The 26356-nt window shown below is 50.6% G+C and overlaps 9 protein-coding genes and 1 pseudogene across 10 annotated transcripts, besides 1 other annotated feature; 6 read left to right on the top strand and 4 right to left on the bottom strand.

Moving 5' to 3' along the window:
• Nucleotides 1-106: 106 nt before the first annotated feature.
• Nucleotides 107-2163, bottom strand: NCS54_01388000 (annotated as a pseudogene). The gene is made up of 6 exons: nucleotides 2038-2163; nucleotides 1577-1964; nucleotides 1469-1523; nucleotides 1196-1415; nucleotides 1009-1148; nucleotides 107-953 (listed from the first exon to the last, which is right to left on the bottom strand).
• Nucleotides 107-2163: a sequence feature.
• A 3406-nt stretch (nucleotides 2164-5569) lies between these two features.
• NCS54_01387900 (Hypothetical protein) lies at nucleotides 5570-6777 on the top strand (the record flags this gene model as incomplete). The annotated part of the gene is made up of 2 exons (XM_053159048.1): nucleotides 5570-5918; nucleotides 5957-6777. The coding sequence occupies 2 exons, from the start codon at nucleotides 5570-5572 to the stop codon at nucleotides 6775-6777; spliced, it is 1170 nt and encodes a 389-aa protein (XP_053015023.1).
• Nucleotides 6778-6953: 176 nt separating this feature from the next.
• On the bottom strand, nucleotides 6954-8764 carry NCS54_01387800 (Hypothetical protein; the record flags this gene model as incomplete). Its single annotated transcript, XM_053159047.1, has 5 exons — nucleotides 8561-8764; nucleotides 8210-8507; nucleotides 8038-8154; nucleotides 7592-7986; nucleotides 6954-7541 (listed from the first exon to the last, which is right to left on the bottom strand). Exons 1-5 carry the CDS (start codon nucleotides 8747-8749, stop codon nucleotides 6954-6956), a joined length of 1587 nt encoding a protein of 528 aa, XP_053015022.1. The 5' UTR covers nucleotides 8750-8764.
• A 981-nt stretch (nucleotides 8765-9745) lies between these two features.
• NCS54_01387700 (Hypothetical protein) lies at nucleotides 9746-11105 on the bottom strand (the record flags this gene model as incomplete). Its single annotated transcript, XM_053159046.1, has 5 exons — nucleotides 9746-10068; nucleotides 10123-10190; nucleotides 10243-10622; nucleotides 10768-10872; nucleotides 10926-11105. The coding sequence occupies 5 exons, from the start codon at nucleotides 11103-11105 to the stop codon at nucleotides 9746-9748; spliced, it is 1056 nt and encodes a 351-aa protein (XP_053015021.1).
• A 1474-nt stretch (nucleotides 11106-12579) lies between these two features.
• Nucleotides 12580-13676, top strand: NCS54_01387600 (Hypothetical protein; the record flags this gene model as incomplete). The annotated part of the gene is made up of 3 exons (XM_053159045.1): nucleotides 12580-12634; nucleotides 12712-13289; nucleotides 13380-13676. 3 exons carry the CDS (start codon nucleotides 12580-12582, stop codon nucleotides 13674-13676), a joined length of 930 nt encoding a protein of 309 aa, XP_053015020.1.
• A 1908-nt stretch (nucleotides 13677-15584) lies between these two features.
• On the top strand, nucleotides 15585-16878 carry NCS54_01387500 (Hypothetical protein; the record flags this gene model as incomplete). Its single annotated transcript, XM_053159044.1, has 4 exons — nucleotides 15585-15769; nucleotides 15821-16037; nucleotides 16088-16230; nucleotides 16281-16878. 4 exons carry the CDS (start codon nucleotides 15585-15587, stop codon nucleotides 16876-16878), a joined length of 1143 nt encoding a protein of 380 aa, XP_053015019.1.
• Nucleotides 16879-17518: 640 nt separating this feature from the next.
• Nucleotides 17519-18597, top strand: NCS54_01387400 (GST N-terminal domain-containing protein; the record flags this gene model as incomplete). The annotated part of the gene is made up of 3 exons (XM_053159043.1): nucleotides 17519-17528; nucleotides 17576-17621; nucleotides 17670-18597. 3 exons carry the CDS (start codon nucleotides 17519-17521, stop codon nucleotides 18595-18597), a joined length of 984 nt encoding a protein of 327 aa, XP_053015018.1.
• Nucleotides 18598-18990: 393 nt separating this feature from the next.
• Nucleotides 18991-21312, bottom strand: NCS54_01387300 (Hypothetical protein; the record flags this gene model as incomplete). Its single annotated transcript, XM_053159042.1, has 1 exon — nucleotides 18991-21312. One exon carries the CDS (start codon nucleotides 21310-21312, stop codon nucleotides 18991-18993), a length of 2322 nt encoding a protein of 773 aa, XP_053015017.1.
• A 578-nt stretch (nucleotides 21313-21890) lies between these two features.
• NCS54_01387200 (AAA domain-containing protein) lies at nucleotides 21891-23301 on the top strand (the record flags this gene model as incomplete). The annotated part of the gene is made up of 2 exons (XM_053159041.1): nucleotides 21891-22302; nucleotides 22349-23301. The coding sequence occupies 2 exons, from the start codon at nucleotides 21891-21893 to the stop codon at nucleotides 23299-23301; spliced, it is 1365 nt and encodes a 454-aa protein (XP_053015016.1).
• Nucleotides 23302-24127: 826 nt separating this feature from the next.
• NCS54_01387100 (HET domain-containing protein) lies at nucleotides 24128-26050 on the top strand (the record flags this gene model as incomplete). The annotated part of the gene is made up of 1 exon (XM_053159040.1): nucleotides 24128-26050. One exon carries the CDS (start codon nucleotides 24128-24130, stop codon nucleotides 26048-26050), a length of 1923 nt encoding a protein of 640 aa, XP_053015015.1.
• Nucleotides 26051-26356: the final 306 nt, after the last annotated feature.

The following is a 26356-nucleotide window of genomic DNA, read 5'->3' as shown; positions in this document are numbered from 1 at the left end:
TGAATACCATGTTCCTTCTCTCCCTTGCCCTCTTGAAATGTGTGGTCAGAGTGATAAGATCAACACGAAAAATAATTAGAATTATACACTTCTCTTCAGTGGCTATTCACCTATATCGTGCTCTTTCCCAAACACTCTGACCAGTCGACTCATCAGGATACTCTGCCGGCCAACTCACTCCCCTCAGCGCAGCCCACGCATCTGCCCACTCAGTAACACCGGTCGCCTTGCTCCAGTCGCAGATACCCTGGTAGAAGAACTCAGCAGTAGGAGACTCCTCGTCATTCTTGTACATATGGATCGCCCCAAGAAAGTAGTGCCAGAACAAAAAGTCCCAGTTGATATCTGAATCCGGCTCCTCTAGTCGAGCAGTGAGTTGGCTGAGCTCTCGTCGGAAGAGATACATCATATAGTGATGAGCTCTCTGCTCCAGAAAGCCCGGTTCTGTCATTCTGACAACGTGATGAAGATACATGTTCGCGGCTACTTGAATACCACACCATGTTGTTCTGAATCCCTGGCGTCCATTTCTAGGCGGGAGTTTTCCCGACATGGACCGTGTATGAGAGAATACATATTGCGCAAGCAACTTTGAAGCCACCCCGTTGGACCAAATGGCCTCAAAGACTGCAGTAGAGTCATTGGGTCGATTCCGCTGCTTGATTCGAGCCCCGTCAAGTTCAGCCGTCAGCTCGCGCATCGCAAGAATGGTGTAGTAACCGTCAATATCGGCCATTTTAACGCCGGCAGGCATCGGATTGAAGAAGCTGGGTAAGAGACGAAGCGCAGCGAGTTTGATTGCAAGAGCACCAGTCGGAGCCTCTGATTGTAGGAACGACGATGTGAGGGTCATGGCCTCGTCAGGTGTGATGTTGTAGACGTTTCCGGTAGGATCAATGCGACGTAAGTATTCGATCAGTCTGCTTTTGAAGCCGACGAAACAGGTGTATGTGCTAAGATGATGGTTAACTGGTGAGGCCCAAGGATGGTGCTCGGGTTGAAACTTACAAGACGAAATACCGATCAGCAAGCTCCTGCTCTATGAGGTCCTCCTCGGTCAAAGGGCTGCTGAGCTGCTGCTTGTGGTCCAAGAGACTCATGATTCCAATGAGATGTGTCTCAGCGCTGACGACGTCGGCAAAACAGAGCTTACTATGTCAATATTATATGCAAAATGGGAGATGGACCAGCTCACCTCTGCAAAGCACAATGTGGCCACCTGCCGAACAATCGAAGTGAACAGTGACGAATCCTTGGTGGCCATCCAATCGTTCACCATGCGAATAGCGTGGACCTTGTGGACGAGAAAGGTGGACTTAAACTGTTGCAGGTCTCCTTTATTCCACACAAAGTGAAGGCTAGCAATGATGAGAGCGCTGCGAAAGGCGTGTGGGTTGTTGGTGACGAACGAGAGGCTAGTCTTGTTAGCAGCTAGTGTCGTTAGACGGAGGACAATGTTAAAACGAACCAGTCTCTTCGTTGATCCCTATGCGGAACTCCCGATTGTTGATCTGCCACATAGACTGCAGATAAATAGTTAGCACATTCAGCTCCTCAGAAAGAAGTGGTGTCTTACAATAATGAAATAGTTCCTTGGACTTCAATGGCATATCGATAGCCAGGCAATCAGGAGACTCAAGAACCCGGGTAAGGGGAGATGCTTTACGAGGTACTATCCTCTCCCAGGGCCTCATCTGACCCTCTAGGGGCCCAGACGTCCATACTAAACCCCTTTTAACTGCAAAATCATCATCGAAGCTAGAATTGGTCTCGTATGGGCGTATGATGAGCGTACTTGGTTCCTCTGCTGCCCCCTTGGGAAGAATAATTCGCTGGGAAACGCGCTCTGGTCTGCATCCCTTGCTCTTCTTTTCGGGCTTTTTATACTCGCAGTTAAAATTTGACTTGATGCATCGAGAGCACTTTGGCTTTGCTTCATCACATTTGATGTGACCTCTTTTGCACTTCAAGTGGTTAGTCAAGGGGATTTTGACAGATGGTTCGCATCTTCCTCCAGCTAACACCTAGGACGCTCACTATTACACATCCTCCACGGCTTTTAGGGGCGCTAATACGTTCGCGCTTCCGAACGGGCAGTTGGCTTTGATCATCGATGAATGTCATGTTGGAGATCGTGCTGTATCCGGGCGTTGGGAGATTTGATGCTGTGATTCTTAGCTTAGAACTGAACTGATTAGAATTTTCGATTAGGAAACGAGAATAGAGATTCGTACCTTGCTGGCGATTTGCCAACGGCTCACCAACTTCACCGAGATGGTCTAGCCCACACTGTCGAAGGGTCGGGGTGTCTTAGAGTGAAGGTAAAGGGTAATCGAGTATTGGCTATCCGATACGAATTTTATGCAGAATAGGAGACTCGGCCACGAAAATACAGACCGAGCGATGACATTCCTTAATAATAAGCAAGATTATCAACGTTAGGGGCTAAGAAAGTGTGTAACCACCCTACCCTGACTAATATTAGATGGGTGGTAGCCTGTGGCGAAACGACAAGGGGGGGCCCCCCGGTAGGGCTGAGCATACATGCTACCTCGGCTTCCACCTTGCACGTTACTGGTGAAAAGCTTCTATTATTGTTCCTTCTGGTGCAAAAGGGCCTGTCAGTCCAGCCTTATCATGAGGCTCGGCTCAGTGGAGCGAATACTACTCTGTAGTAGCGCCTATCATTAACTCCGCTTGATCATTGCGGAGTTTGCGAATACGGAAGAATAGACGACGAGGAGCCAAAAGAGGAAGGGTGCAACTCAAAATTGCACATTGCCAAGTGAATGAGCTCACCTAAGATGAGTCTCGAGAGCCATAAAATCTCGCGTTTCCACTCTTCATGAGTTGCTGCGCTGTTTTCCACTCCCTCAAAGTACCTTCAAGCACAAGCAGATACAGATTTCAAACATTCTTCAACAAACCTTCTCCAGTTACCCCCTTTGTCAATACGGAACGTGATGAAAACTATGGCAGTGCCAGCGAGATTGCCCAGGCCCAACAGCGCCCCATGTTTTGGACCCCAATGGTACCAAATCCACATGGCCCAGGACAGGGTGGCACAATGTTTTCTGCAGCTCTCCCGTCTGACTTTCCCAAGGATCGAATCCTTCGCAGATGTTAGTGAAGGCGCCTATGATGGCCGAGGGACAAATGACGCTCAGCATGGCGAACGTGATTCGATAGACATATATCTCCCGTGGTGGTGATCCACCAAGGGCGGCCGACCCTCCTATCGCCGAGGACGAGTAGTTTGCTTAGTCGTTTATGATCCTGGGTTCAAGTTCCCATCAGCCACTCCAGGCTTGCATTCCTTTCGGCTAAAGAGAAATGGCTTCAAGGAATGAACAATTCTACTTGACAAATCCAAGAATCTGCCGCTCTTACCGACTGGAAATGTTCATATCGACCCCTCCGTAGTAAAATTCTTCATGATCCTCCTCGACACCACCAGGATGTGATCTTCCCAGTATCGGCAACTGGGGATGTAGGATACCATAACGGACTGATTGGACCTAGTCAGTATTCTTATTATGCCTGGGTCTACGCATATAAGAGAAATTTTAGAAACAGGGGTTCGCCTAGTCGGGAGAAGCTAGGTATTCACCACTGTACGCGAGAGGAATCTCTTTGGATATCGAACAAATGATAGAGTCAGGGACGAGTTTTGAAAAATACCAGCAGGCCAGAGCAGCCATAGGGTCGCTTGCCCAGGGAACGATAGCCGAGGCCAAGAGACGAGCTGTCCGTTAGGATCTTCCTCACACCAATCAGCTCCGAACTGAGGCTTGACTCACAGGCTTAAGTCTATCGTAAGATTCTTCCAGGATTGTCCTGCTTCAGCTTCGAGGTGAAGACTGCAGATGTCCAGATTCAACTCTTCGGGCAATCATCTTATCACTGGACAGCCAATGCCGGAGTGGAATTGATGTATACCAAAGGTTGGGCACCTGATATTGGGTCTCAGAGGGACTTTGGTTAAGTCCGGGCCCCAGAGTCTCAACAAGCTTTGCAGTCGTGGCAGTGAGTTGTCACGGACGGCCAAGGCAATAAGACAACTCAATGCCGATCTGACCTCCAAGATAATGGCTGTGGTGTATCAAGGTTTCCATCTTCGCTTAAATTTTCCTCTTTGACTCGACGATCAACTAATTCAACATATGAATAAGGCTGAATAATTTCATGATTTGTCTCTCGAGTCAAGGCCCGACGCCTCTCAATCAAACATTATCCGACTCCACTGCACACTCGTCAAATCGAGGCTATCGATTGGTGGATTGGAGTCAAGGGTGCATGTCGTCTAGCCGGAATGGAAATGATCGCCCCCGCCCGTATTCGTGGACCAGTGAGAGCGAGGCCTTGGTTGTGGCGTCTCACCTCAGCCGGGGCATGAGGGTCGATCAAGGCTTGTCAGGTGGAACTGGAGCATCTTGGGTTTAGTCTCCACGATGGAGAGCAGGGGGGATGAGAACTGCCGAGATGGGTTTTTTTCGGTGAGCTTCAGAAGAAGAAGGTCGTCTGTCGAAAGGCTAAGTAATGGTATCTAAGCGTCAGGCTTTGATAACGTTGAAGGGAGTGAGATGACAGACTCCAAGATCCTCGTTTAACCAAATCTCTTCATGTGACGATGCAAGTCGACTGTTTAGGAGCAATGGCTTCAACACATACAGTTCTAGAACGACAAGGCGTCAAGCAGTCAGCCCTATACGACTCGATTGTGTATGTAACGGTAAACTCTATGCGCTTCCACTTGCCGAGAGATAATCTGAAACACAGACAAATATGAAAATCGCGAACCATCAAGTTTTCGGATGCCCCCTTGCCTCAGTGGTCGAAGTGTTCCTAACAAACCTCCGTCAACATCCTCCTTGCAGAAATTCAGGGCTTCAGAGTAGCTCGGCTGTTAGAAATGTTTCCACCTCATGTTTGCAGGGCCAAGGTTCTCGTGGCTTGGCCGAGCCAATGGTGAACCAAAGCCTGGCTTGTTTAACTCCTCAGCTCGTCGCCAAGCGTGATCTCGAGGCAGCTACTTTTGAGCCGCCATGGTGACAGCTACGCCCCACGCGCCTCGAGACTTCCAGACGGCTGTGATTTGGACTGAGTCGAGATACCCGGCCATCCTATACCCCCTCAGATCCTTCCCCGTCCCCCGACCAGGCTCTGCAATTCGCATCCTTCTATACACTTCAGGTCGCCCATAACTTCATCATGTTTCTCTTATGGCTGACGATTTGGATCCGAGCAACTAGCGCCTCCAGTTTGTATGCCTATAGCACCGCTAAAGGGGTCCAAGTCGGCGCCCAGGACCCAAAGACGGGAGAACTCCACTACAGCAACTGCAACAGCGAGAAAACTCCCATCTTTCCTATCGAACAGCTCAACGTTCTCAAAGTCGGGTTGAAGCCGCGAAAGGGCACAGCGTTGGCAGCAGCAGGATAGTGGGACGGACAAAAATTTACTGTCAGTTGTTTCTTGGACTTGTATCTTACCCTGACTGCCATGAAAAGCATCCATTTTCTACCAAACCGACGAGTCCGTCATCATCAACGCGTACTGCGAATGTAACATGACGACCGGGAAGCTCACCTACATCAACAATTGGGCCATATCAGAAACTGCCGAAGTCAAGCCTGTCAACAACGAGGCTGGGCTCTCCGCGCAACTGCTAGGAGGCGAGGAGGGATATCGCCTCTTTTACCACAACAAGGACGGAGACTTCATGATGTTCCGGTACATGCCGAAAATGACGGCATGGGTGGATGATGGGGCAATCTCACAGGATCAGTTAGCCGGAATGGCGCTGGCATCTGCTCATTATGTGAAGAATATTTCAGTGGCATTCCCACAAGGGCAGAGCAACATCGAGGTCTCACGGTTGTCGAATACGGATGAATGGCATCTTTTTACGTCTTCTGGTTGGGAATTCATAGTACAGACCGCTAACAAGAAGCAGCGACGTTTCCCCAGCCCTTAGAGGGACTCTCTGGGTCGTTTATCGTGCCTACGAATGAAACTGCTCCGTCGGCCATTCAAATCGACGAAGAAGTCGAACCAGATTTCAGCTTACCTTCCTGGAGCCCCGAGATAAGGTCGCTTGGCATGTCTATCGACAGTTCTCGTTCTCAAAGCATCTTCTATATTGGGACCGACAAGAAGTTGTATCAGGTCATTGAAAAGAATGATGAATGGGACTTGGCTCCCAACCAGACTGACAAAATTTGGCCTCAAGCTGATGACTCGAGTGCCAACCTAGCAGTCGCCAGTGACCAGGGCAACGGCGAGACTTGGATATACTACTGGGCCAACGACACTATTGTCCAAGTGCACAGGAAAAACTTCAAGGACTGGGAACCGGCCAAGACGCTGCCAATGAATGCGACCAACCCAGCCAACCAGAACTCCGATGACAACAAAGGATCACAAGAGAGCACTGACTCCTCGGGTTCGAAAGGCCTGAGCACTGGAGCCAAGGTGGGCATCGGAGTTGGTGTCTCGATGGGTGTCATCCTCATCGCTGGCTTGATCTGGTTCCTGGTGAAACGACGTGCTACAAAGAAGGGGCAGGACACGGAAGGAGATGGGGATCCGGCGCCCGATCAGTCTCCAGGCTTCCCAGAAGTGGACGAAGCGGCTACGCTCAAGCCAGTCTACAGCCCGTCACTCGATGACACGCCAAAGGCTGACCCAGTCGAGATGAAGAGTCCAAGAATGATGGCAGCACTGGAACATCCGCTGGTCATCTATGAGCTGCCTGAAAACGATGGCAAGCAATGAAAGAAAGAATTAATAGGAGGTTTGAGATGCTACAGTTCGATGTCTAAGGTCAGAATCTACAGGCCGGGAAGCGAGGGCAGGCAAAGAGTGCAATAGTTGATAGTTCTAGTACCATTTTATTGTAGTACGATGCTTCGACCCATTCCTCCCATCATCTTCAAAAACCGTGAAGAATCTCATACCCGACGGACTCGCACATGCAATCCATCCTTGGGCCTCAACGTCAAACTTGGATTCCTGACTTCGATCTCCTTGTCCACCATATCAAGTTGAAACTCCTTGATCATTGCCACCAACAGAACCTTGATCTCAAGCAGAGCCAAGGCCTTTCCAGGACACATGCGTGGACCATTTAAGAATACTTCAATGGAAAACGGACTCGAGGCATCGCCGGTCAAGGTATCCCATCTCTCAGGGACAAAGGCTTCGGCGTCGTCACCCCAGATGCTGGGATTCAGCTGGACCATGGCAGGAACTGTCTGAATCATTGTTCCCTTGGGAATCTCGACGCCGGCTATGACCATGTCTTCGCCGGCTTCCCAAGGAGCCATCAGTGTCGGGGAATACACCCGAAGTGCCTCCCGGATCACGTTGTTGAGGTAGGGTAGATCATCGAGAGCCTTGGCCGCAGAATTGGTCACTTCGACTCCCGATAGCTCTTCCCGGAGACGGTTTTGGACATCTTGGTGTGTTGCGAGAGCGTATGTTATCCAGGTTAGAGCACTGGCAGTTGTTTCGTGACCAGCGGCGATGACTTGCATGGTCTTTGTGGGCGTTAGCACATGTATAATTATGAGGAACAGGAAATACTGACAATGTCGATCAACTCCTGCTTCGAAAGCCTTTTATCCTCACCGAAACTGGCCTCAATCATTCGGGTCAAAAGATCATCGGAAAGCACAATATCAGACTGGCCACCTCTCGCCGCCAAGACTTCATCAGTCCGCTGCTCAATCAGCTCCGTCATCATGGTCTTAAGGGCTGCCTTGGCACGGACAAAGTCGAGGTTTGCCTTGACAGGAAGCCATCGCAGCGGAATAAAGGGATTAATGAAGCTTATCAGTTGGCCGGTTATAGGTTGTGTGAGGATGTTGCTATAACATTGCTCGAAGGTGAGAGGCGATGAAGGAGATCTGAAGCTGTGGAGCTCTTTTCCGAGCAATGAGACTCCGATGATGTTGAGAGATGCTCTGGTGAAGAAGGTTTCGACTAATACAGGGTCAGGCGTAGTCTCTATGGGCAATGCATATTGGAACTCACTGTCCATTCCCCCTTGGCCATCCTCTTTGATGGCATCTGCAATCTCTCTATTCAACGCGTTGGATTCGTTGACGAACACTGGCATCAATCTCCGCACACTTGGTCGAGAAAGAGGCCCTACAGATAGATGCATGGTCAGCAACGTATCCTTCAGAGTGGAGGGCTTTCATACCCGCAATGATACGCCTCAAACGCTTGTGTTCATCGCCCACACTGAAAAGAAGCCCAACACCGAGAAATTCTCCCACAAGAGTGTGAAAGAATGCAGGCTTGACGAAAGAATAGGCGTTCGTCTGCAGCACCTCGCGACAAGCTTCAATGTTGTTCACCAGGAGCATCTCCGAATTCAACCAGGATAGGCATCGTATGAAGGGTGCCTCGGGCCAGCGACGCATCCACTGGAGAAAGAGGTCATTTGGGCCTGGGGTACGGAGGAGACGGAGTGCTTGGCCGACTAAAAACTGATTGTTCTTTACGACATATGTTAGAGACTGCTCCACCAAATTCTGTCTGGTGGCATTACCTGAGGTCCTGGAAGCTGGCGCAATCTGGAAAACCGAGGGCGAATGGCAGCCTTGATGATTTTCTGAAGGACACCTCCCACCAAAATAACGATAACAGTGCATACCAGCGCCTTCGGAAGATGGCGAGCATTAAACATGTCTCCTACGGAACCGCCCAAAGGCGGCGACATGAGAGAAGAGAATCCCATCTCTTCTATCCTCCGTCAGGCGAATTTCGCAGGTGGGAGAGCCAATTTTGAACATCACTAGATTGATCCAGGTTGCAAATAGCCTTGCTGGCGCTGACAAATGATTTACTCAACAGTGGTCCGCTTGAGGTGCCACGGTCGGCCGCCAGACGGATCTTCGGCTTTGCAAGCGCTGACATGCATGCCCATCTTGTGCTTGATGGTGACTTAACAGCGATTTCCAATCGATTGGCGTATGGCGCGTGCTTGTCTCTTCCTAGACTTCAGAACCAGTTATGTGTTGGAGTAGTGGTTTGTACACCTGGATACTGATATGGAACTCAGTAGCTACGTAGAATGATGATACTTCATGAACTGCATAATGAGAGTGAACAGATTCATGGGTTATGCTCGTTAGTGTGCTAACTACTCACGATGTAATTAACTCTGTAATGCTGTTTTATGCAGTTGTTCGTGACATTTATGCCTGCAACCGGAGGAAACACTCCGGCTTTTATGAAGGGACACGTAAGCAACACGTGACTAGATAAGATAAGCTACTTTCATGGGTCCCTGGTCTAATTCCGCCTCGAGTGGTACGATTCAGCGCTTCTTAACTCGATGGCTGTAAGGGTAAGATTCGCTGCTGGGGAGTCAAACCAGAGTTGGACCAAGTCATGGCAGGAAACAGCTTATTTGCCCTAAGAGGAGAGAGAAAGAACGCACGGCATCATATAGACGCTCCAATTACAAACACTTATTTATTTTTGTTGCTCAAAGTGCCCTTTCAGTGATTTTCCCTTTTCCTTGTTCTTGCTGTGTTTTGCATACCCTAGACCCTGGTGAGAGACAACTCGGCTGTATCAACCATGACCAGCAGAGCTCTCCCAAGAATTTTAGACATATTGAAATAGTCCAATGTGGCCCTTTTGGCCTGTGATATAAATTCCCCAATGATAGACTGAAATCCATCCAAAACGTCAGAGAGTGGACATGGTTTGTTCCTTTGAACCCCCGTCACATCTCCCGGTATCCTTGTGATGTCGTCTGGTTCACCATCTTCGTCACCCTGATCATCCTCTTTGTACTGTCGTCGTCCCTCGCAGTCTCCGGATCATCGCCTGCGACGACGGTAATCTGAATATCGGTATCGTGGATTGGGTGGTGCTTCCCCTTGACTCGACCGATCGTGACAAGATTGAGGTCATTCGTGCCGCTCTTTCCGGTGCTTTCGTCTTTGGAGAGGCCCTTGACCAGCTTTCGGAGCATGGGCATGGATCCGGCGATGATACCTAGGCCACATTCCACGACAGTCCAGAGAATGATGTTGCCCACGTTGTCTGAGAATAGCGTTAGTGACAGGGGCGCAGATCGATGTCGACAGAAGAGCATACATAGAAGGTTTTTGGGATTCGAGTAAGCGGAAGAGTATGGCATTCGAATGATGGTGGCAATCGAGGCCCTTGCGAGTATTGTCAGTAAGTTCCGTAGCAGATAGGGGGAGGTTGAGCTACAAAACACCAAGACCCAAAACGAGACCAATCATCCTCTTGAGCGTCCTGCGCATCTGGATATTCCACAAGATAAAAATGGGAATAATAGCCACGGACCAATCCGTCGCAATGTTGACCGCAGACACGACATATGTCAGGGCGATGATGATACTTTGGTCGATACACGTTCCCAGCGCAGAGTTCCACGACGCCGCGACTGGTTTGCATCGGATGAGAACTGCGAGGATGGCTATCAAGGTTGTTATGATGGACACCACAATGAGGAGGTACAGAATGATCTTGTAGCGGCGCTGCGTCGAGATTCGGATGAGTTGGGCGCAGATGGAGGACTTGATGAAGACGGAGCCGGTGACGTAGAAAATTTGCCAGAAGACAATTGCCTGGGAGAAGTTAGTAAGTCTGGTCATAAACCAGGTGCATGTCGGTATTCAGAATTGGGTTTGATGCTGTTATCATGTTGAAACTGGGCTCTTAGCCATTCTCTTGGCCCTGAAATGGGAGCCGCCCTTAGACATATTATCGTACCTTTGCGCCCTCCATCATGATGGGGGTGTTGAGCTTAGAGTCACGAGTCCCTATGCCAGTATAGCATCCCCATATCACGATACCGTTGTGTACCATGTTGATTGTCTGTCTGGATGTCAGTGGTTCCCAACATGCTGCTTGACTTGGGGGAAGCCTACCGTCCCAACACACATCAGCCAATCTTCACGACCAAAGTTCCGTGTTGACAGACGGAGATAAACTCGAAGTCCAACAACGAGCAGGCACAGAATTGTAAAGGCGATGGTCACGCCGAGAATCGCCGCAGCGAGCCCTTGAGGCTCAACTGCGTGCCATTCTTCCACAGCAGTCGACGACATTGTGATGGCTTGGTTTGAGTTTGAATCCAAAGAGGAATGGCCATACTAAAGAGGAAAAGGACGGTACTCCGTAGAGTGCGTTGAATGGCCGTGAAGGGTTTCAAAAGACGCAGGGAGGAGGGCAGCGGTTCCCCACTGAGCCACTCCCACGGCGCAGATCTCGGTACCGACAAAGCATCGTTTCTCCTCTACACGTTCCCAGAAAGCAGGTCACTCGCATGGTTGACGCACGAAGAACCAACTCGCACAACATGCCCGATTCTGCTCATAGGCGTAACCGGGATGTTGGGGACCCGGATGTGCCGTGAACCATGCAAGGGGGAGGCAGGCGGTTGGGACTTAACTGGGGAGCGTGGATACAGAGACTGCAGAATCCAAGACATTTCCGTAGGATGTTTATCCATGCAGCAAAAGAAGCAAAGCGAGATGCCATTGCCAAGTCCAAGCTAGTGTCTTGCCACAACAGGGGCCATGGTTGGTCTGCTCGTAGGCAACTCGCCCTTGTCAAGAACGATTCAGCAAGGAAACACCGGAAGAGTGCACATGATTCATGAAGTCCCCCAGGACGCGTACGTACTAGATTGGGTTGACTCGCTGGGAGCCGCAATCAGGCTCTCCACACGAGATTTCCACATCGACAGGGGATGCGATCCTCCTTGTTCCCTAGCCTCCGAAAACGGGCGGGATCGTCCCGGCCCATCACTAACGGCGCGAGAGTCTGTAGAATAAAAACGTTGGGTGATCCCACTTTGTCCTCACTCTCGATTCCATTTCCTTTTTCATAGCATGATTTGACTTGACTAGTCCAAGCGGATGGAACTCTACATCTAGGGATCCCTCTGAATGGCTCCCAAAGTCTTGGCCTGACATGCCCACGCTTGCAGGCCTGAACCATCAGGTTACCAACACTGTTGCATCGACCAGGGTTGATAATTCCTTGGTCACCACCTCATCGTACGTGGTTCAAGTGATAGCTCCAACAAAGTAGTATTCAGACCCAACATAGTGGATACCGCCATTGTCGGCACAAAAGCCGGAAGGATATCTTCAGACTAACTGAAACTGATCAACAAAGAACAAGGTCTCTTTCAGACTGGGCAAGTCTTGACTTCTCTTCAGGGCTGAAGAAACGAGATTAGCAGTCCACCTGGAGATGCCGGACTTCTTCCGCATGTACGGATATACAATCACCTGATGGCCGACCGACCCCAGCTACCCAGGAACCAGGAACCAAGCTAGTGGCTCCATACCCTTGGATGGTTCGTTCCGACTTACTGTTTCTTGTTGGGCGTGCAGGTGAGGAGCCGATGCTCTCCCGGGCAGGGGCATCGGTGGTTTGTCTTCTCGTTGCTTGTTGGCTTTATGAGAGGTTGCTGTCCGCCCTCTTCTCTTTTCTTCTTCTGCTCATCCTCTCTTCTCGCTGTGACTCTAGTTTAACGTCTCACTTGCATTATACCTGTCTATACTTGCCACCATGTCTGCTTATGAAATCAAGGGAAAGTTTGCCATTGTCACTGGCGCCGGCTCTGGTACGTCGTAACCCGGCTGTTACCCTGCCAAGGGGAGCTTCCTTTCCCGATAGAAGCCGATGCTAACTACAGTCAAGGCATCTGCCTGGCCTTCACCAAGAAGCTCCTCGAGGGCGGCTGTTCCGTTGTGATGGCCGACGTCAAGCTCCGCCCCGAAGCCCAGGAGGTTCTCGACAAGTGGTCCACCGTCGAAGAGGGCAAGCCCATCGCCCACTTCCAGCAGACAGACATTAGCGACTGGGCGCAGATCTCTTCTCTGTGGAGCACGGCCCTGGAAAAGTTTGGTCGCATCGACATCCTCTGCAACGGTGCAGGCATCTACGAGCCCCCCTCCAGCGCCTTCTGGAATGCCCCCGGCATCTCCCCCCTGGCTGAGGACAAGGTCGACTGCAATCCTGGAGTGTACAAGACGTTTGCTGTAAACACAATGGGCCCTATTCGTCTGGCGCAGATTGCTATTGACTACTGGCTGGAGAACCGGAACATTGAGGGTAACCTGCTGTGGATGGCTAGCTTGGGAGGTTATGTCCACTCCCTGCAAACTCCTCTTTACTTTGCTAGCAAGGCTGCCATTGTCAGCTTTGTCAAGTCCCTTGCCACTCTCAAGAAGCGAGTGGGTATCAGGAACGCCGCCATTTGTCCTGGTGCCGTTTATGTAAGTCCACTCAACCATCCCTTTTCTGTCTCCGCTGGACCAAAGCCCTTTCCCTTCTGACCTGTCATGCTAATATGGTATCTTACCTAGACTCCCATCTTCCACCCCGAGTACTGCCGTGACCGAGTCCGCCCCGATGACCTGACAATGACCCCTGAGCAATGTGCTGATGTCTTGATGACTGTCCTCACCCAACCCGAGTATGGTGATGGTAACATTGTCGAGACCATGCTCATTGGAACTCGGGACAACCCATCTGTTAATGTCCGTGAGGTACCCCTCGAACTTCTTTATCCCACTGTGGGACCTGTGGGACAGGACAACCATTTGTTGGAGGAAGAGGAGAAGCTTGCCGACCAGCTTGTTAAGCATGGCATGCGTAATTAATAATACTTAGAAGGAGATAAGCCTGATTTAGAACGAGATCTGTGAGAATAAACGAGACTAGGTGACTCTAGTCTTAATTTAAGTCAGCCATGAGTTGAAATCACAATTCTTTTCCCATTTGGTTTCAGTGGTGCAAAAGTCGCATTTGCATGTCCAGCCTGCCATGTGGCTTATAATAGACCCTTGGGAGACTTGCAACTCGTATTAGCAAGAATGATACTGCTAAGCTTTTTCCGGAAGTTGCCAAGGGTTATCTAAGCCCTGGGTAGCTGTCAGATTAATGCTTAGATGGAACTTTCGCTTTTTCCCTACCCTAATATGAGTAGGCTTAAGGCACCATAGGTGCTGACGCGAGCTTTACTCAATTAAAAATAGAAACTCTGAAAGTCTGGTAGCAATCTCTGCGCCCCCAGCTGTCAATGCTGTCAAGATTAGCGGCTAACACAATCTGTCAGTTAGTCTTGGAGGGATGGGCCGTGTCTGCAACCATCTTGACACAGGCGGTAATAAGTGACTTGATGGCTCAGGGTGACCAGGCTGCCTAGGAATAGTAGCTGTGCTCATGGTCTGTTCACGATGCGGCCTGAAAAACAAGATGCGGCAGCACTTTTGGTTCAGTTCAAGACACTCATTTTGGGTGCATGTTACATGGTTGCCTTTTGGCTGCATAGCGGACCACACCGAGCCAGCCTCAGACGGGAGGAAAACAGGCTCTGTCTGGCATGCAGCAAGTCAGAATCCTCCTCGACCTGGCGGCTGAGTGAGCAGCGAAGCCAGTGACTGATTTAGAAGCTAGGGGAGTTGGGGGCCAACACCAAGACTTGAGGCACATACCGACACGGGAACCTACGTGATTCCATGTAGCCAGTAGACATGGGGAACTACATGATTCCATATTGCAAGTAGGCTTGAGAGGCGGTGTAAGTGTTATCAATACTTTAGTGACATGCTCAGCCACCATGGTTCGATATCGGGCATATCCTCTCTAAACTTCGTTTGAAGACCAAAGGACCAACAGACGCAGTGATGCTCCCCACCATGCAGATTATCGCATGTTATAAGTTGTTGGTTGTGTTGGTTGTGTTGGCTGCACCTCTGTTTGAGTGTGCCAGCACAGCCATGTCTTGAGGCAGCCCCGTGGACACTTGACCAACTGATTGAGTCTAGAATAAACATAACAAGTCTGATCTTGCAGGTCGATACCTAATCTGATAGAGTATTTCTCATTTTGTCGATTTTCTATTAACTTCTCGCATGCTGGAATACATGCAACTCTTGTCAATTCAGCTCAACTGCCCCTGGTCTTGGCCCCCAAAACGCGGCATTTCTGCACCTCCACAGCAGGCTCTGCCCACAGCGTCGCATTTGCATCAGAATAAGCATTCAAGAGCGTCAATGGCGCTTACAGCAGACGCGAGACTGGCCCGTCCCCCCACAAAGGAATCGGCCGAAACAGTTCCTAACTGTCGGGAAGTGTGATGCAATACCCGTCCTGCAGGTCTTTAAGCCGTCAGCCTTACCAAAGACTGGACGATGAATGTCACCGCCGCATTCTTGCAGGAGGATTTGGAGACGGGACGAATTAGGCTTGTGCCGGGATGGTCGAGGACCCGGTGGCCCGGGCCAAATCTGCGACCCTGGCGGTTAGAAGATGCAATCCTGAGAGTTTGATCCTTTAGCTTGACACAATCAGACACAAGGCATTTTCAACTTTGTTGGTATGCTTAAGTGGCCCGCCCTTGGACTCACGATGTGATCCCACAGTCGCGTCTATATATGAAACCGTGTCGCCCGATGCATTGAGGTTATCGTATGGCTAAGCACACGATCAACCATTCACTCCTTCTTGACCCTTCTTATTTCCTTTGAAACAATTCTTCTCTTCATTCAACTCTCTTTTTTTTCAAGATGCGAGCAACAACCTTTGGCGCAATCTGGGCTGTCCTGGTGACGCCCATCCTCGCGGGAGGTGTTTACCTCTCCGAGCGAGACCTCAAGGCCCTGCCTCCTGTCCGAAAGGACATGTTGCAGAAGCGAGCAGACTTTTCGGAGGACATCAACTTCTCCGAGGTTGACAAGGACATCATCAATGTGTAAGTGCTCTTCTCCAAGGTCGTGCATCCCCAGCTAACTGATGTGGCAAGTGACTTGGCGGACAGCAAGCTCCAAGTCCACTGTAACAAGTGTGAGGTCGGAGGGCGAGTCGACGCAGACTTTAATGCAAACATCCTCAATCCTCCCGAGTCTGAGTTCAAGATCTCCTTTGCCGAGACAAAGGGCCACATCGACATGACTGTTGCTGTTGGCTCTGGCACTGAACAGGTCATTCCCCTGTGGAATACCCAGGGCGTCCCCACCGATGTGAGTTTGGTAAAAGGGAGAAAATTGTGTCCAGAACTGACTGTGTGTAGGAAGCTCAAGGCCTTGCACTCTTCCTCGAGTTGGTGGTTTCGCTGGACGGTGAGCTGGAGGCTACTGGCGGCTTTGAGTTCACCATCCCAGAAGGATCTTGGCTTTCAGTTGACCTGAAAGGGGACATCATGGAAACCAGCTTGTAAGAGCCATCCTGAACCACTCCATGCATCTCACCTGACACCTGTTTAGTGATGGCGCAACGGGCAAGTCCCTTGAGTGGGATCTCGCTACCGGTTCCTCGACGCTCAAAGTCTCGCTCCGCCTGCGAACCGAGCTCGGTGCCGGTAGCAAACTAGTGGATCTGAGAGCCGCGGTGGGAGTCTTTATGAACCTCGTCGAGCTTGTCGTCGACTTTGAGAGGGACGACAACAACGCGGTCTGCGTCCTCGAGGCTACTGAATCGTTCAACATCAATGCTGGCGTGTATGCCGACATCAATCTTGATATCGGCCAGGCTACTCTGGGCCCTAACCCTACCGCGGTGACTACTTTGTTCACCGGCCCGACGGCGGCTCAGTGCCTAGAGTCCGCTACAGTGACCGGGGGAAATGGGGTTACCCAGTCTAATGCTGTTGTCACGCAGACTCAGGGCGGTCCTTCTGCCACTGATGACTGCGATGAGGCGGTTGAGACTGGAGTTGTCGGCCCCAGCCAGAAGCAGCAAACGGCGTCGACTTTCAGCACCTTCGTCACATCGCGCCGGGTCGCAACTGTTACTGAGCATGTTGTCGTCACTGTCACGGAGATTGCTCAAGCCCATACTACTATCTGCCCCGAAGACGAATGATGAATTATGTCAAGATCTAAATTGATACCCGCTTTGTCTCTTACTCGCCTCGAATGTCTCTGTCGTCTATGTCTGCTTGGTTGGCATGATATAGTTAGGTCCACTTATCAGATCGTCTCATTACGTGCCGATAAACCTCGGAACGCCTCTAGATTCTGAGCTAGTTACACGACTGGTGCATCTTTATTGTGACGTCAAAAGAGCGGACCATTTGTACCGCTCTGGCTTGGCTCAAGAGGACCCCTTTGACCTCCACAATCAGGGCGGCTATTGGTAAGGCATTTGTGGCTATGTGGGTGGAACACAGCTTATCTGCATCGACTAGTTGATGCAAGGACCCGGATTCTAACAGATCCACAAGGAGATCAATGAGGGTCTCGAGGGAGGCAGAAACATTAGATGAACTCTCTTCTAGTAATGAATTGACGATTCGTGATGCTTCATTGCTGCTTATCAGATCCCGTTTGATAACTTTGTACCAAGGACAAACCAACAACTCAATGACGACCTGCGAGACCCACCGACTCCCGTCAGCTGCTCGCCGAGAACCGACTTCAGCTTCTGCTTCGTGCCACCTAGCCACATGCCGCTAACGACCAAGACCCATCGACGTGCAACTGAAACACTCTGAAAGCCACCAATGGCTTTCTGTATGTGAGATAATGGGCCTTTCCCCTCTTCCATGAGGACTCCGCAGGCAGAACCTTCCATCCCAACAACGTGTCTGTTCGAGACCTTCCTAGGTAGGCTACCATTTCGTCCTACCTCAAACGCATACTTATATGGACTAGGCCCCAGTGGACTCAGCATCGCAACACAAACGCCACGACGCCAACGATACCAACACTGACCTCACTCGCCGTTCTCACCATGGCTTCAACCACCTCAGGCACCATTGTCCTCTACGACATCGCTCACAAACCCCCCGTGGAGGAATCATGCTGCTCACCAAACCCATGGAAGAGCCGCTTCGCCCTCAACTTCAAGGGTGTCCCCTACTCCATGAAATGGGTCGGCCTGCCCGACATCTCAAGGGTCCGTCGGGGTCTTGAGCTCCCCGCCGGTCGGAAGTTGGCCGATGGCAGCGACTTTTACACACTTCCCATCCTCGAGGATCCTGCCACCGGAGTCAAGCTTGGTGACTCGTTCGACATTGCTGTTTGGCTGCAAAAAACGCATCCTGACTCTGGAGCTGGCGATTTGTTCCCTGAGCAAACTCTTGACTTCACGTTTGTGCCCCTGTTTGACTTCCCTGCGCCCTTGTCGGAGCAGTCAGATGGTGGTTTCCCCGAATACCTTCGTTTCAACACAAACGTCGATACGGCCTTTAGCTCCCACGTTCCTCTGATGGTTGAAAACATGCCTCTTGACCCCGCTACCGCTGAGCAGAGCAAGGCCGAATTCGTCCGCCGCTCTGGCCTCAAGTCTTGGGATGATTTCATGTTGTCCCCCGAGGCGCGCACAGGGATTTTGGCATCTTTCAAGAACATGCTGGGTGATTTAGCCAAGCTGTTCACCAAGAACGCCGATGGACCTTTCCTGCTCGGCCAGCAGGTCAGCTATGCAGATTTCATCGTTGGAGCCTGGCTTCGCATGTCGATGATTACTCTGCCCAAGTCGGAATGGGAGGATGTTAAGAGCTGGCATGATGGCGTATTCGGGAAGCTGCACGATGCTCTGGACAAGTACGCCGAGGTGAAGCCTGGTGTGAAGGTGTGAGGCTACGCGGGACATTGGAGGAGCCCTGTACACTATGAGTTTGCATGTAACACTGTGTACCAAAGCCTGGCTAGGGTCCAGGGTGTCACTAACGCTATCGGGTATCATGATCATCCTCTCAGTTTGAAAGCATGGGTCGGGCCTCATCATAGTCCACTAGGGTCTCGAAGATATACCTCTTAAAGAGTAGGGGAAAAACATGAAGATACGCAGCGCAGCACTGATAAAAAGAAGAAAGTGGTTCTTTCTCGGCTTTTGGCATGGTATTTCTCATTCTGTTTCTTCAGAATGGTGATAAGAGTGAACTTATCGAGACACCAGTTGATGAACCCCAATATTAAGCTACCTGACCTAATAAGCCTAACCCCTCTTTGCTATCCTATATACACCTTTTCAAATCAACACAAACTTCCGGTCAGCAGTCCTATCACTCATACCCAGAGCCTCTCCGCCCATGATACCATGTATGTACGAGTCTCCAACCAGCCTCCACTTTGACTGCTCCTCAGAACGAAGGATGAAAGGCGTTCTAGCACCGTAGAATATGGCTGCTGCATCACCAGGGGCCATGTCATCAGGTCCAATACCAATCAAGCCCTTGCTGGTAATGAAGAATGACCGACCGCAGAGCGTGTTGTGTGCTGCTTGTGTGTATCTCTCATGGTTGTGTCGGTGAGGATCCAAGTAGATGATACCCCCTTTGTAGTGACGCCATTCACAATCCATCGGTGCATCTTCGCGAGGATCATAAACCTCGTGGTCTGTTTTTGCCTTCTTCTTCGGTACCAAGGCCTGTTCCGAGTTCTCGGCGTCATTTCCGTCCATGATGAGTCCCGCTACCTTGGTTTCCTTCTCCTTCTCCTTGGTTTCCTCGACATGGGACAAGATTGTCTCCATAAAATACGGTTCCAATTCGTCGTCAACCCGACTGTGCCAGTGAGATTGAACCTCATAACTCGTCGGGCCCCATTCATTTTCGGTAGCTCCAGGCTTAAGGAACAAGCCAGTGCATGAAGACCTGTGCAAGGACTTTTGATGCTTCTTGACGACGCGTTGAATCTTTTCATGTTTGGTAGAACGCTGATCTTCTGACTCCTCAGCTTGGTCTTCATCCTCGAGGTTGGTCCACCAGTCTAGAAAGGTGTGCATGTCCCTCTCACGGGCATTTCTTTTCATGAGTTTTCCGTTGTACCTGTCGCGACGCTGGTACTCTCTTAGAAGGATGTCGTTGAGCGCATGGTCCGCAATGAACGTGAGGCCTAGAGCCTGCCAGATCCTCTCACCCGTGATGTAGCGCCCAGACATGCCGAGAACATTGCACAGCTCTGCGAGAGGAGGCATGACCCGCTGCTCCCGAGCGTAGGTGGTGTCAAGGCCGGGGATCTTGTATGCGACTGATATCGTGTCAAAGATGAAGCCATTGACAGAGCACCATGGGTGGTTGACAAACGGCTTCTGCTCTTGCGGTGGACCACCAGCGCTAAACCAGGGCACCGAGAGAAACGGTCGATAGCGCATGGGAATTCTAAAGTCTGGAATCCAGCTTTGGTACAGCTTCAACATGGAAGCCACAGGTGGACGAAACGCCCCAGCGCAGTGAAGTAGGTCTAGGTGTTCCTTATGCTGCAACATTGTTTCCGCAAAGTCGGCATACATGTGCTTTGGGTCGGCTTCGTAATCGACGACGATTGGGATGGACTCTCTCGAGGGCCTGAGCTGCTTGCGCCTCTCGGTACTTAGCAAGCCCGTCATGTTGTCTCTTTGAATAGGAGCTATGCTTGCATAGGGCGACTTGACATCGTCAGCCATACCCAAGAACGCGTAAATGCGGTCCCTGTCGTCGGTACATGAGACACCGCCGAAACGAACAAGAAGGTCAAGGATTCCCATAGGGTACGTGGCTGTCGAGTGTTCCCAGGTCTCGACGGCCAGCTCTAGGAACCTCATGTGATCCAGTATGCGGCGATCAAAGTTGAATGTGCTCTTGTTCAGGATGAAGAGTGCATGGTGCAAGGCGTGACTGGTGATGTCTAGATTGCCGCAATAGAAGTGGGCAGCTTTGGTGACGGCCTCTTGGATGACCCATCGTCTCGTAAACCACTTGAGACGAAGGAATCTCTGTATAGTGGCAAAGTCTTCATGTCCAAAGAACCTCACCATCTCTACGCGAATACTCTCATCAGCTCGCTCGCTGGTGGTGCTGGCTTCATGTCCCGAGCTGCTGAGGCCCCAAAAGAAGTTTATGCATTGATCCATCTTTTCAGCATCGCCGAGCCAAACCAGAACTGCGCCCGCATTGAGATAGATTTGGCCCATACGCTGGACCTGCTGGCCTAGCTCCTTGGAGTCTTTTTGGTTGATGCACACAGCATCGGCCCAGAGCCTTCTTTTCATGTCGGGCTTTCGGAAACGTCGGAGGGCCTGGTCCAACGTCGGTGTGATGGATATCTTTGACTTGCCAACATACAACGTGTGGGAAAAGACGGCAGGACCCCATGTGTAGGATATGGCATCGTAGCGACTGTCCCATCTCGTGATGCTGACGTCGCAGTGTTCGATGGTGCAGTGTAGGTCTGCATCTTTGTCTGCAGCTGGCTCGAGGACGATAACACGAATCATGAAAGAATCGAAGGGCGTAAAGCCATGGTCGAGAATGGACACGTCTTGATTGTCCAGGCCCTGATAGACGTAGTCTTTTGGAGTGGAGGACGGCATGATAGTGGTGGATCTGCAGTTTATATCTTGAGCTTCTGGAGACGGGCGTTTTGAGAGAGACAGTTATTAGATACACCATCGGCTCTTGCAGAACATTTCCAGTGCTAATTTTGGTATACTGCCTCGCCTGAAGTTCCAAGGCAGAACAGCAGCAGTCTTGCATCAATTTTCTGCCTCGATCTGACGCCTGTTTAACATCGAAACAATAGTTTCAGTGCCGATATCCGGACTCTTCCACACGATATGCGCCTTTCAAACCCCCAAAGGCATGCTTGCTTATGATAGGCGGATGGCTTGTGATATCCCGAGACAGATATCACTAGTGCCTGTTCTAGACGCCGTCCTTCCTTGATTTGGGGATGGGCTGGCACCCCTCAAACATGGCGTCGTGGCAGGACAAACGCCTCTTTTGATCAGTCAGCTTAGGCCACAGTCTGCCTTGAAGAGGCCTCAAGGCAAGAGCCGCATTACTTTGATTTCGATATCTTCAGCCGCACAGGTTATGTGAAAAGTGTAGGTATAATTGTCAACTTTTTCATGCCCTGCCGCAGCTTTATCGCCTAGTACAAACCAGCAAAATGGGTAACTTGGACGACATTCCCCTGATGCCACTATCGGAGGCATTTTACACTCTCCCTAAACTCAAACCAACGGCTAAAGTGATTCAGTTCTCATCTGGAGATGAGATAGAAGTCTGCTTCGACACCGAGGTTGACGGGTTGTTTGATGACGACGCACCTTCGACCGAGCCGTGCCGAATTATTTGGGCACCGTCTAGCCTGCTCCAGGAGGAGGACTCAATGGACGATGTCCTGCACTTGATCGATGAAGAAGCCTTTGACGAAGAGTTTGACCACAGCCTTGAGGGCGCAGACTCGGACCTAGACTCTTCACAGGATGCATCGAAGGGGGTTGCGGCTAGGGTAGACAAGATTCGTGAAGGATGCAACGAGTTTGAGAAGCAACTTTTGAACGCTGTCGTGCTGCCTGGTTAGTTCCTCGGTCAATATTCCAGTTTCTAGCTAATACCACCAAGATGATATTGACGTCTCATTTGACGATGTCCATGTCGACCCTGCAGCCATCACCTCACTCCGGGCTTTGACAGCCTTGGCAACCGCCGCGCCGCTCGCATTCACTTACGGCCTACTTGCTAAAGAAAAGATTCTTGGTGTTCTTCTCCATGGCCCTCCTGGCACGGGAAAGACGATGCTCGCCAAAGCTGTCGCAAAGGAAGCCCACGTCAGCTTTCTGCCTGTCTCCGGTGCCGACTTTCTCTCAAAATGGGTAGGCGAGGATGAGAAACTCGTCCGCGCCATCTTTTCCATCGCTCGCAAACTTGACCCTTGCGTCATCTTCATTGATGAGGCCGACTCCGTCTTTCGTCAGCGTACAGAGGACGATAGCTCCTGGAAGAGAGACCTCGTATCGCAATTCCTCTTAGAGTGGGACGGAGTCAAGGGCGGCGCCAAAGGGGGCTTTGTCATGGCAGCCACCAACAGAATGTCAGACATTGACCCAGCCGTACTACGTCGTCTGCCGAGACGTATCTTCGTCGGTGTTCCCACGGCCGCTCAACGTGAGGGTATCCTCAGGATACACCTGAGAGATGAGAGTCTTGGCCCTGATGTGACTGTAGAAGAGTTGGCCAAGTTGACGGACTCATACTCAGGCTCAGATCTCAAGAGTCTTTGTGTTTCAGCAGCCATGGCGGCTGTTTACGAGTCAATCTACGGCAACGCCAGCTTGAGCGGCAAGATAAAGGCGGGAAGAAGGACAAGAAGAAAACAGATGGAGCGAAAGCTATGCATGCGTCACTTTGAACAGGCTATGGGCGAGATTGTGGCCACGTCTCAGGGTGGTTCAGCAAATGCTGCGTCTCCGCTGAAGAAAAGTGTGGGACAAAAGGATTCTGGTATCGATGCGCCGTCACTTGCCAAGTTTAAAAAGTTTGGGAATATGTATGCCGGAAATGGGAATGATAATTAGGGAGTTTCGGTAGATATGATCTTGAAGTGGGATTAATGTGCGACGCTGTCTTCCATAGCTGGTGTTGCTGAATGGAAGAGTGATCAGATTCCAGCTCAAATTGTGAGACAATATATCCAAAGCACGATAAAATTGGCAATTATACTGGAGCATGACGCAGTATATTTCCATCTGTAGAGCTGAACTGACACCCGTCTAATTTGAAATAGTTCTCGGGCTGGGCGGAGGGAGCCAAGGTCTCGACTGAGGTCGGCTGAGCGCAGGATGCTGTGCCTCTGAAGGGTTGCTTTTTTGGGTCGCATCCAGGATTCACGCAACAATGCCCCTCGAAGGCTTTATCCACCCCCGGGCTATGAAACTCAGCCTCGCTCCTAGGCATGGCAACTCCGATAGGCTCACTATCAGCTTAGGCACGAGATGCCCCCAGTCACCCGTTCGAGATACCCAACGACAGAGGTCTGGCTGGAAAAGAATCTACGCAAACATACGTATATCAAGACAAGTATGATGATTTCTGGCAAAGATGCAAGCGCTGTTAATACCGTGGCCAGAGGAGAACTCATCATGGTGGGGAGCCAGGCCCACTATAGCGGCCTAGCCGGCCAACACAACTACCAAGGCGCTTCCACCTACTCTCCGATTTGTTCCTCCCATGGCCACTTCAGAGACCGGTTTCATGCTACAAAGATGAAATTTTAACCGCCCAAGCACAGGTCATGTCATTTAAACAACAGACGGCGCAGTTGGCGATGTGACTACCAAATCACAATCAATAATCTCACCCAAGATCGAAACACCAATCACCAAGATATCTACCAAGTACATGATGCATAGGAGATCCGACAGCAGTCCGCTCTGTAAACGATGTCGGAGGATTAACCTGAACGCTCTCTTCCGCAGAAGTCACCTCACAAAGGTCGGGGAAGAAGTTCAAGGATGGGAAGGCCCCGTTGATCAGGCCAACCTTGACAGTTGCCCGTTATGTCAGCTGGTTATGAAAACCTTCCGACGGTCCAAGGAAGAGATGATCGAAAACGAGAAGCAACTTCGATCATTCTCCAGCAGGCGGATTATGGACCAAGGGTGGGCATCGATCGATACGACCCTCTTATCACTGGACCAATACCATCACTACGGCATTCCATACATTGTTTCCCAGTCTAAACACATGGAAATTGTTCGTCTCTTGGGGCCACGCACCAATTTCGATCTCGTCAAGTCTTGGCTGCGCTACTGCAGGACTCGGCATGGCAAGACTTGCGCTACAGTTCGCGGCAATGACGAACTGGGTATGATCTCTTCACTCAAGTTCATCGATTGCGACACAAATACGATTATTCCTGCCAATGGAATGCCATATATCGCTCTTAGCTATCTCTGGGGAGGTGGACTCAACAGCGCCGTCTCATCTGTCAACTCTTTACCAGACGACGTTCCGAAAACCATCAAAGATGCCATGACGGCGACGCGAGCTATGGGTTTCAGGTACCTATGGGTAGATCGATATTGTATCAATCAGTCTTGCCAAGAAGAGGTCGCAGAACAAGTTCACAAGATGGATCTTATCTACAACCATGCAGAGCTAACAATCATCGCTGCCGGCGGAACGAACGCCGAGTATGGCCTCCCTGGTGTGTCGCCAAGGCAGGTGATCCAACCATCCGCGAAGATCGGAAAGCATCACCTTGTCTCATCAATGACAGACCCTCGTATGCTCATCGGGTGGTCTGCGTGGAATAAGAGAGGTTGGACCTACCAAGAAGGGCTGCTCTCTCGGAGACGATTGGTTTTCACCGATCACCAAGTCTACTTTGAGTGCTGCGGCATGTATTGCTTCGAAGTACTAAAGCTTCAGATGTCTGCGTTGCATCTAAAGGACTCGACCCGCTTCAAAGCCTCGTTCTGCGATGGTGTGAACCTTGGAATATTCCCCCGGGATCTCGGGCGCACTGAGTGGGAGGTTGTTGAACGGATCACCGAGTACAGCGCAAAGTCACTCACTAACCCCTCGGACGTCTTAGATGGGATGTCTGGCGTATTACGCGTGTTGAAACAGGGTCCGCACAAGATTCGACACTGCAAGGGAGTGCCAATTCTCCCCAGGCCACCCAAACCGTCAGGTCTTGGGCCGAAGGAGGCTGAAGAGATCTACCACGCTTACGAGTGGTCTCCGACTGTGGGCTTTTGCGCTGGACTCTGCTGGGATGTCAAGAACCCTGTAAAGCGGCGACACGGCTTTCCAAGCTGGTCATGGGCAGGCTGGGAGGGGAGGGTAAAATGGGCATTCGATGAGCACGAATGGAGGCAACTCCGAAGCACCTCTGACATCCAATTCAAAGTTCAACTCGAATGTGGCGAGGAGTGTGACTTGGATGAGTATTTTCACAAGTGCGGCAATCACCATATGCCCATTTCAGACAGGCTCCTCTGCTCTGGTTTAGTTGCACCAATTCAACTTGCCAGTGGTCCGTCATATGACAAGATCGAGGCCGTAGCCTGGACAGTGGATAGCAAACCAGTGAAGTGGAGGTTCAATGTCACTGAACAGGATCTAGATGTACGGGCCATGGGTGCCTGCTTGGCCATCGAGCTGGCTCGACAAATTTCTTTTCCAAATCGGCATTTCACGATTGTTGCTGAAATAGAATGCGGAGTCTATCAACGAGTTGGCTTCACTGGCGGGATAGAGTTTTGGGCACCAAAGATAGGGGATCTTGCCAAGATCCAGATGGATTTTAGTCTTATGTGATGGAGGAACTACTATGGAGGGGATCAGGTTACGCATTTCACAGGATAGCTTGGCTAGTGAGTTTTCTTATGCTTCATATTGACATTGGGGTGTGTCGGTTAAATGGGATCACAAGGGGGCGAACAACGCTGAGCCGGGAAGCCGAAAAAACTTGGAACTAACCACCGTACAAGCTCGCATGCTGCTCAAGTTTAATAAAATCAGCATGGTTGGTGACAGTTGAATCATAGCCCTCAAAAATGTCTAGAACTGCGGCCCATTCGAGAGGTATTAGAAGCCAAATCTCTATACGCTTGTAACTATTAA

This window comes from Fusarium falciforme, chromosome 12, assembly GCF_026873545.1.
Source record: "Fusarium falciforme chromosome 12, complete sequence".
NCBI lineage: Eukaryota > Fungi > Ascomycota > Sordariomycetes > Hypocreales > Nectriaceae > Fusarium > Fusarium falciforme.
Note: the sequence above shows the minus strand (reverse complement) of the source record. Positions and strands in the feature narration are given on the sequence as shown.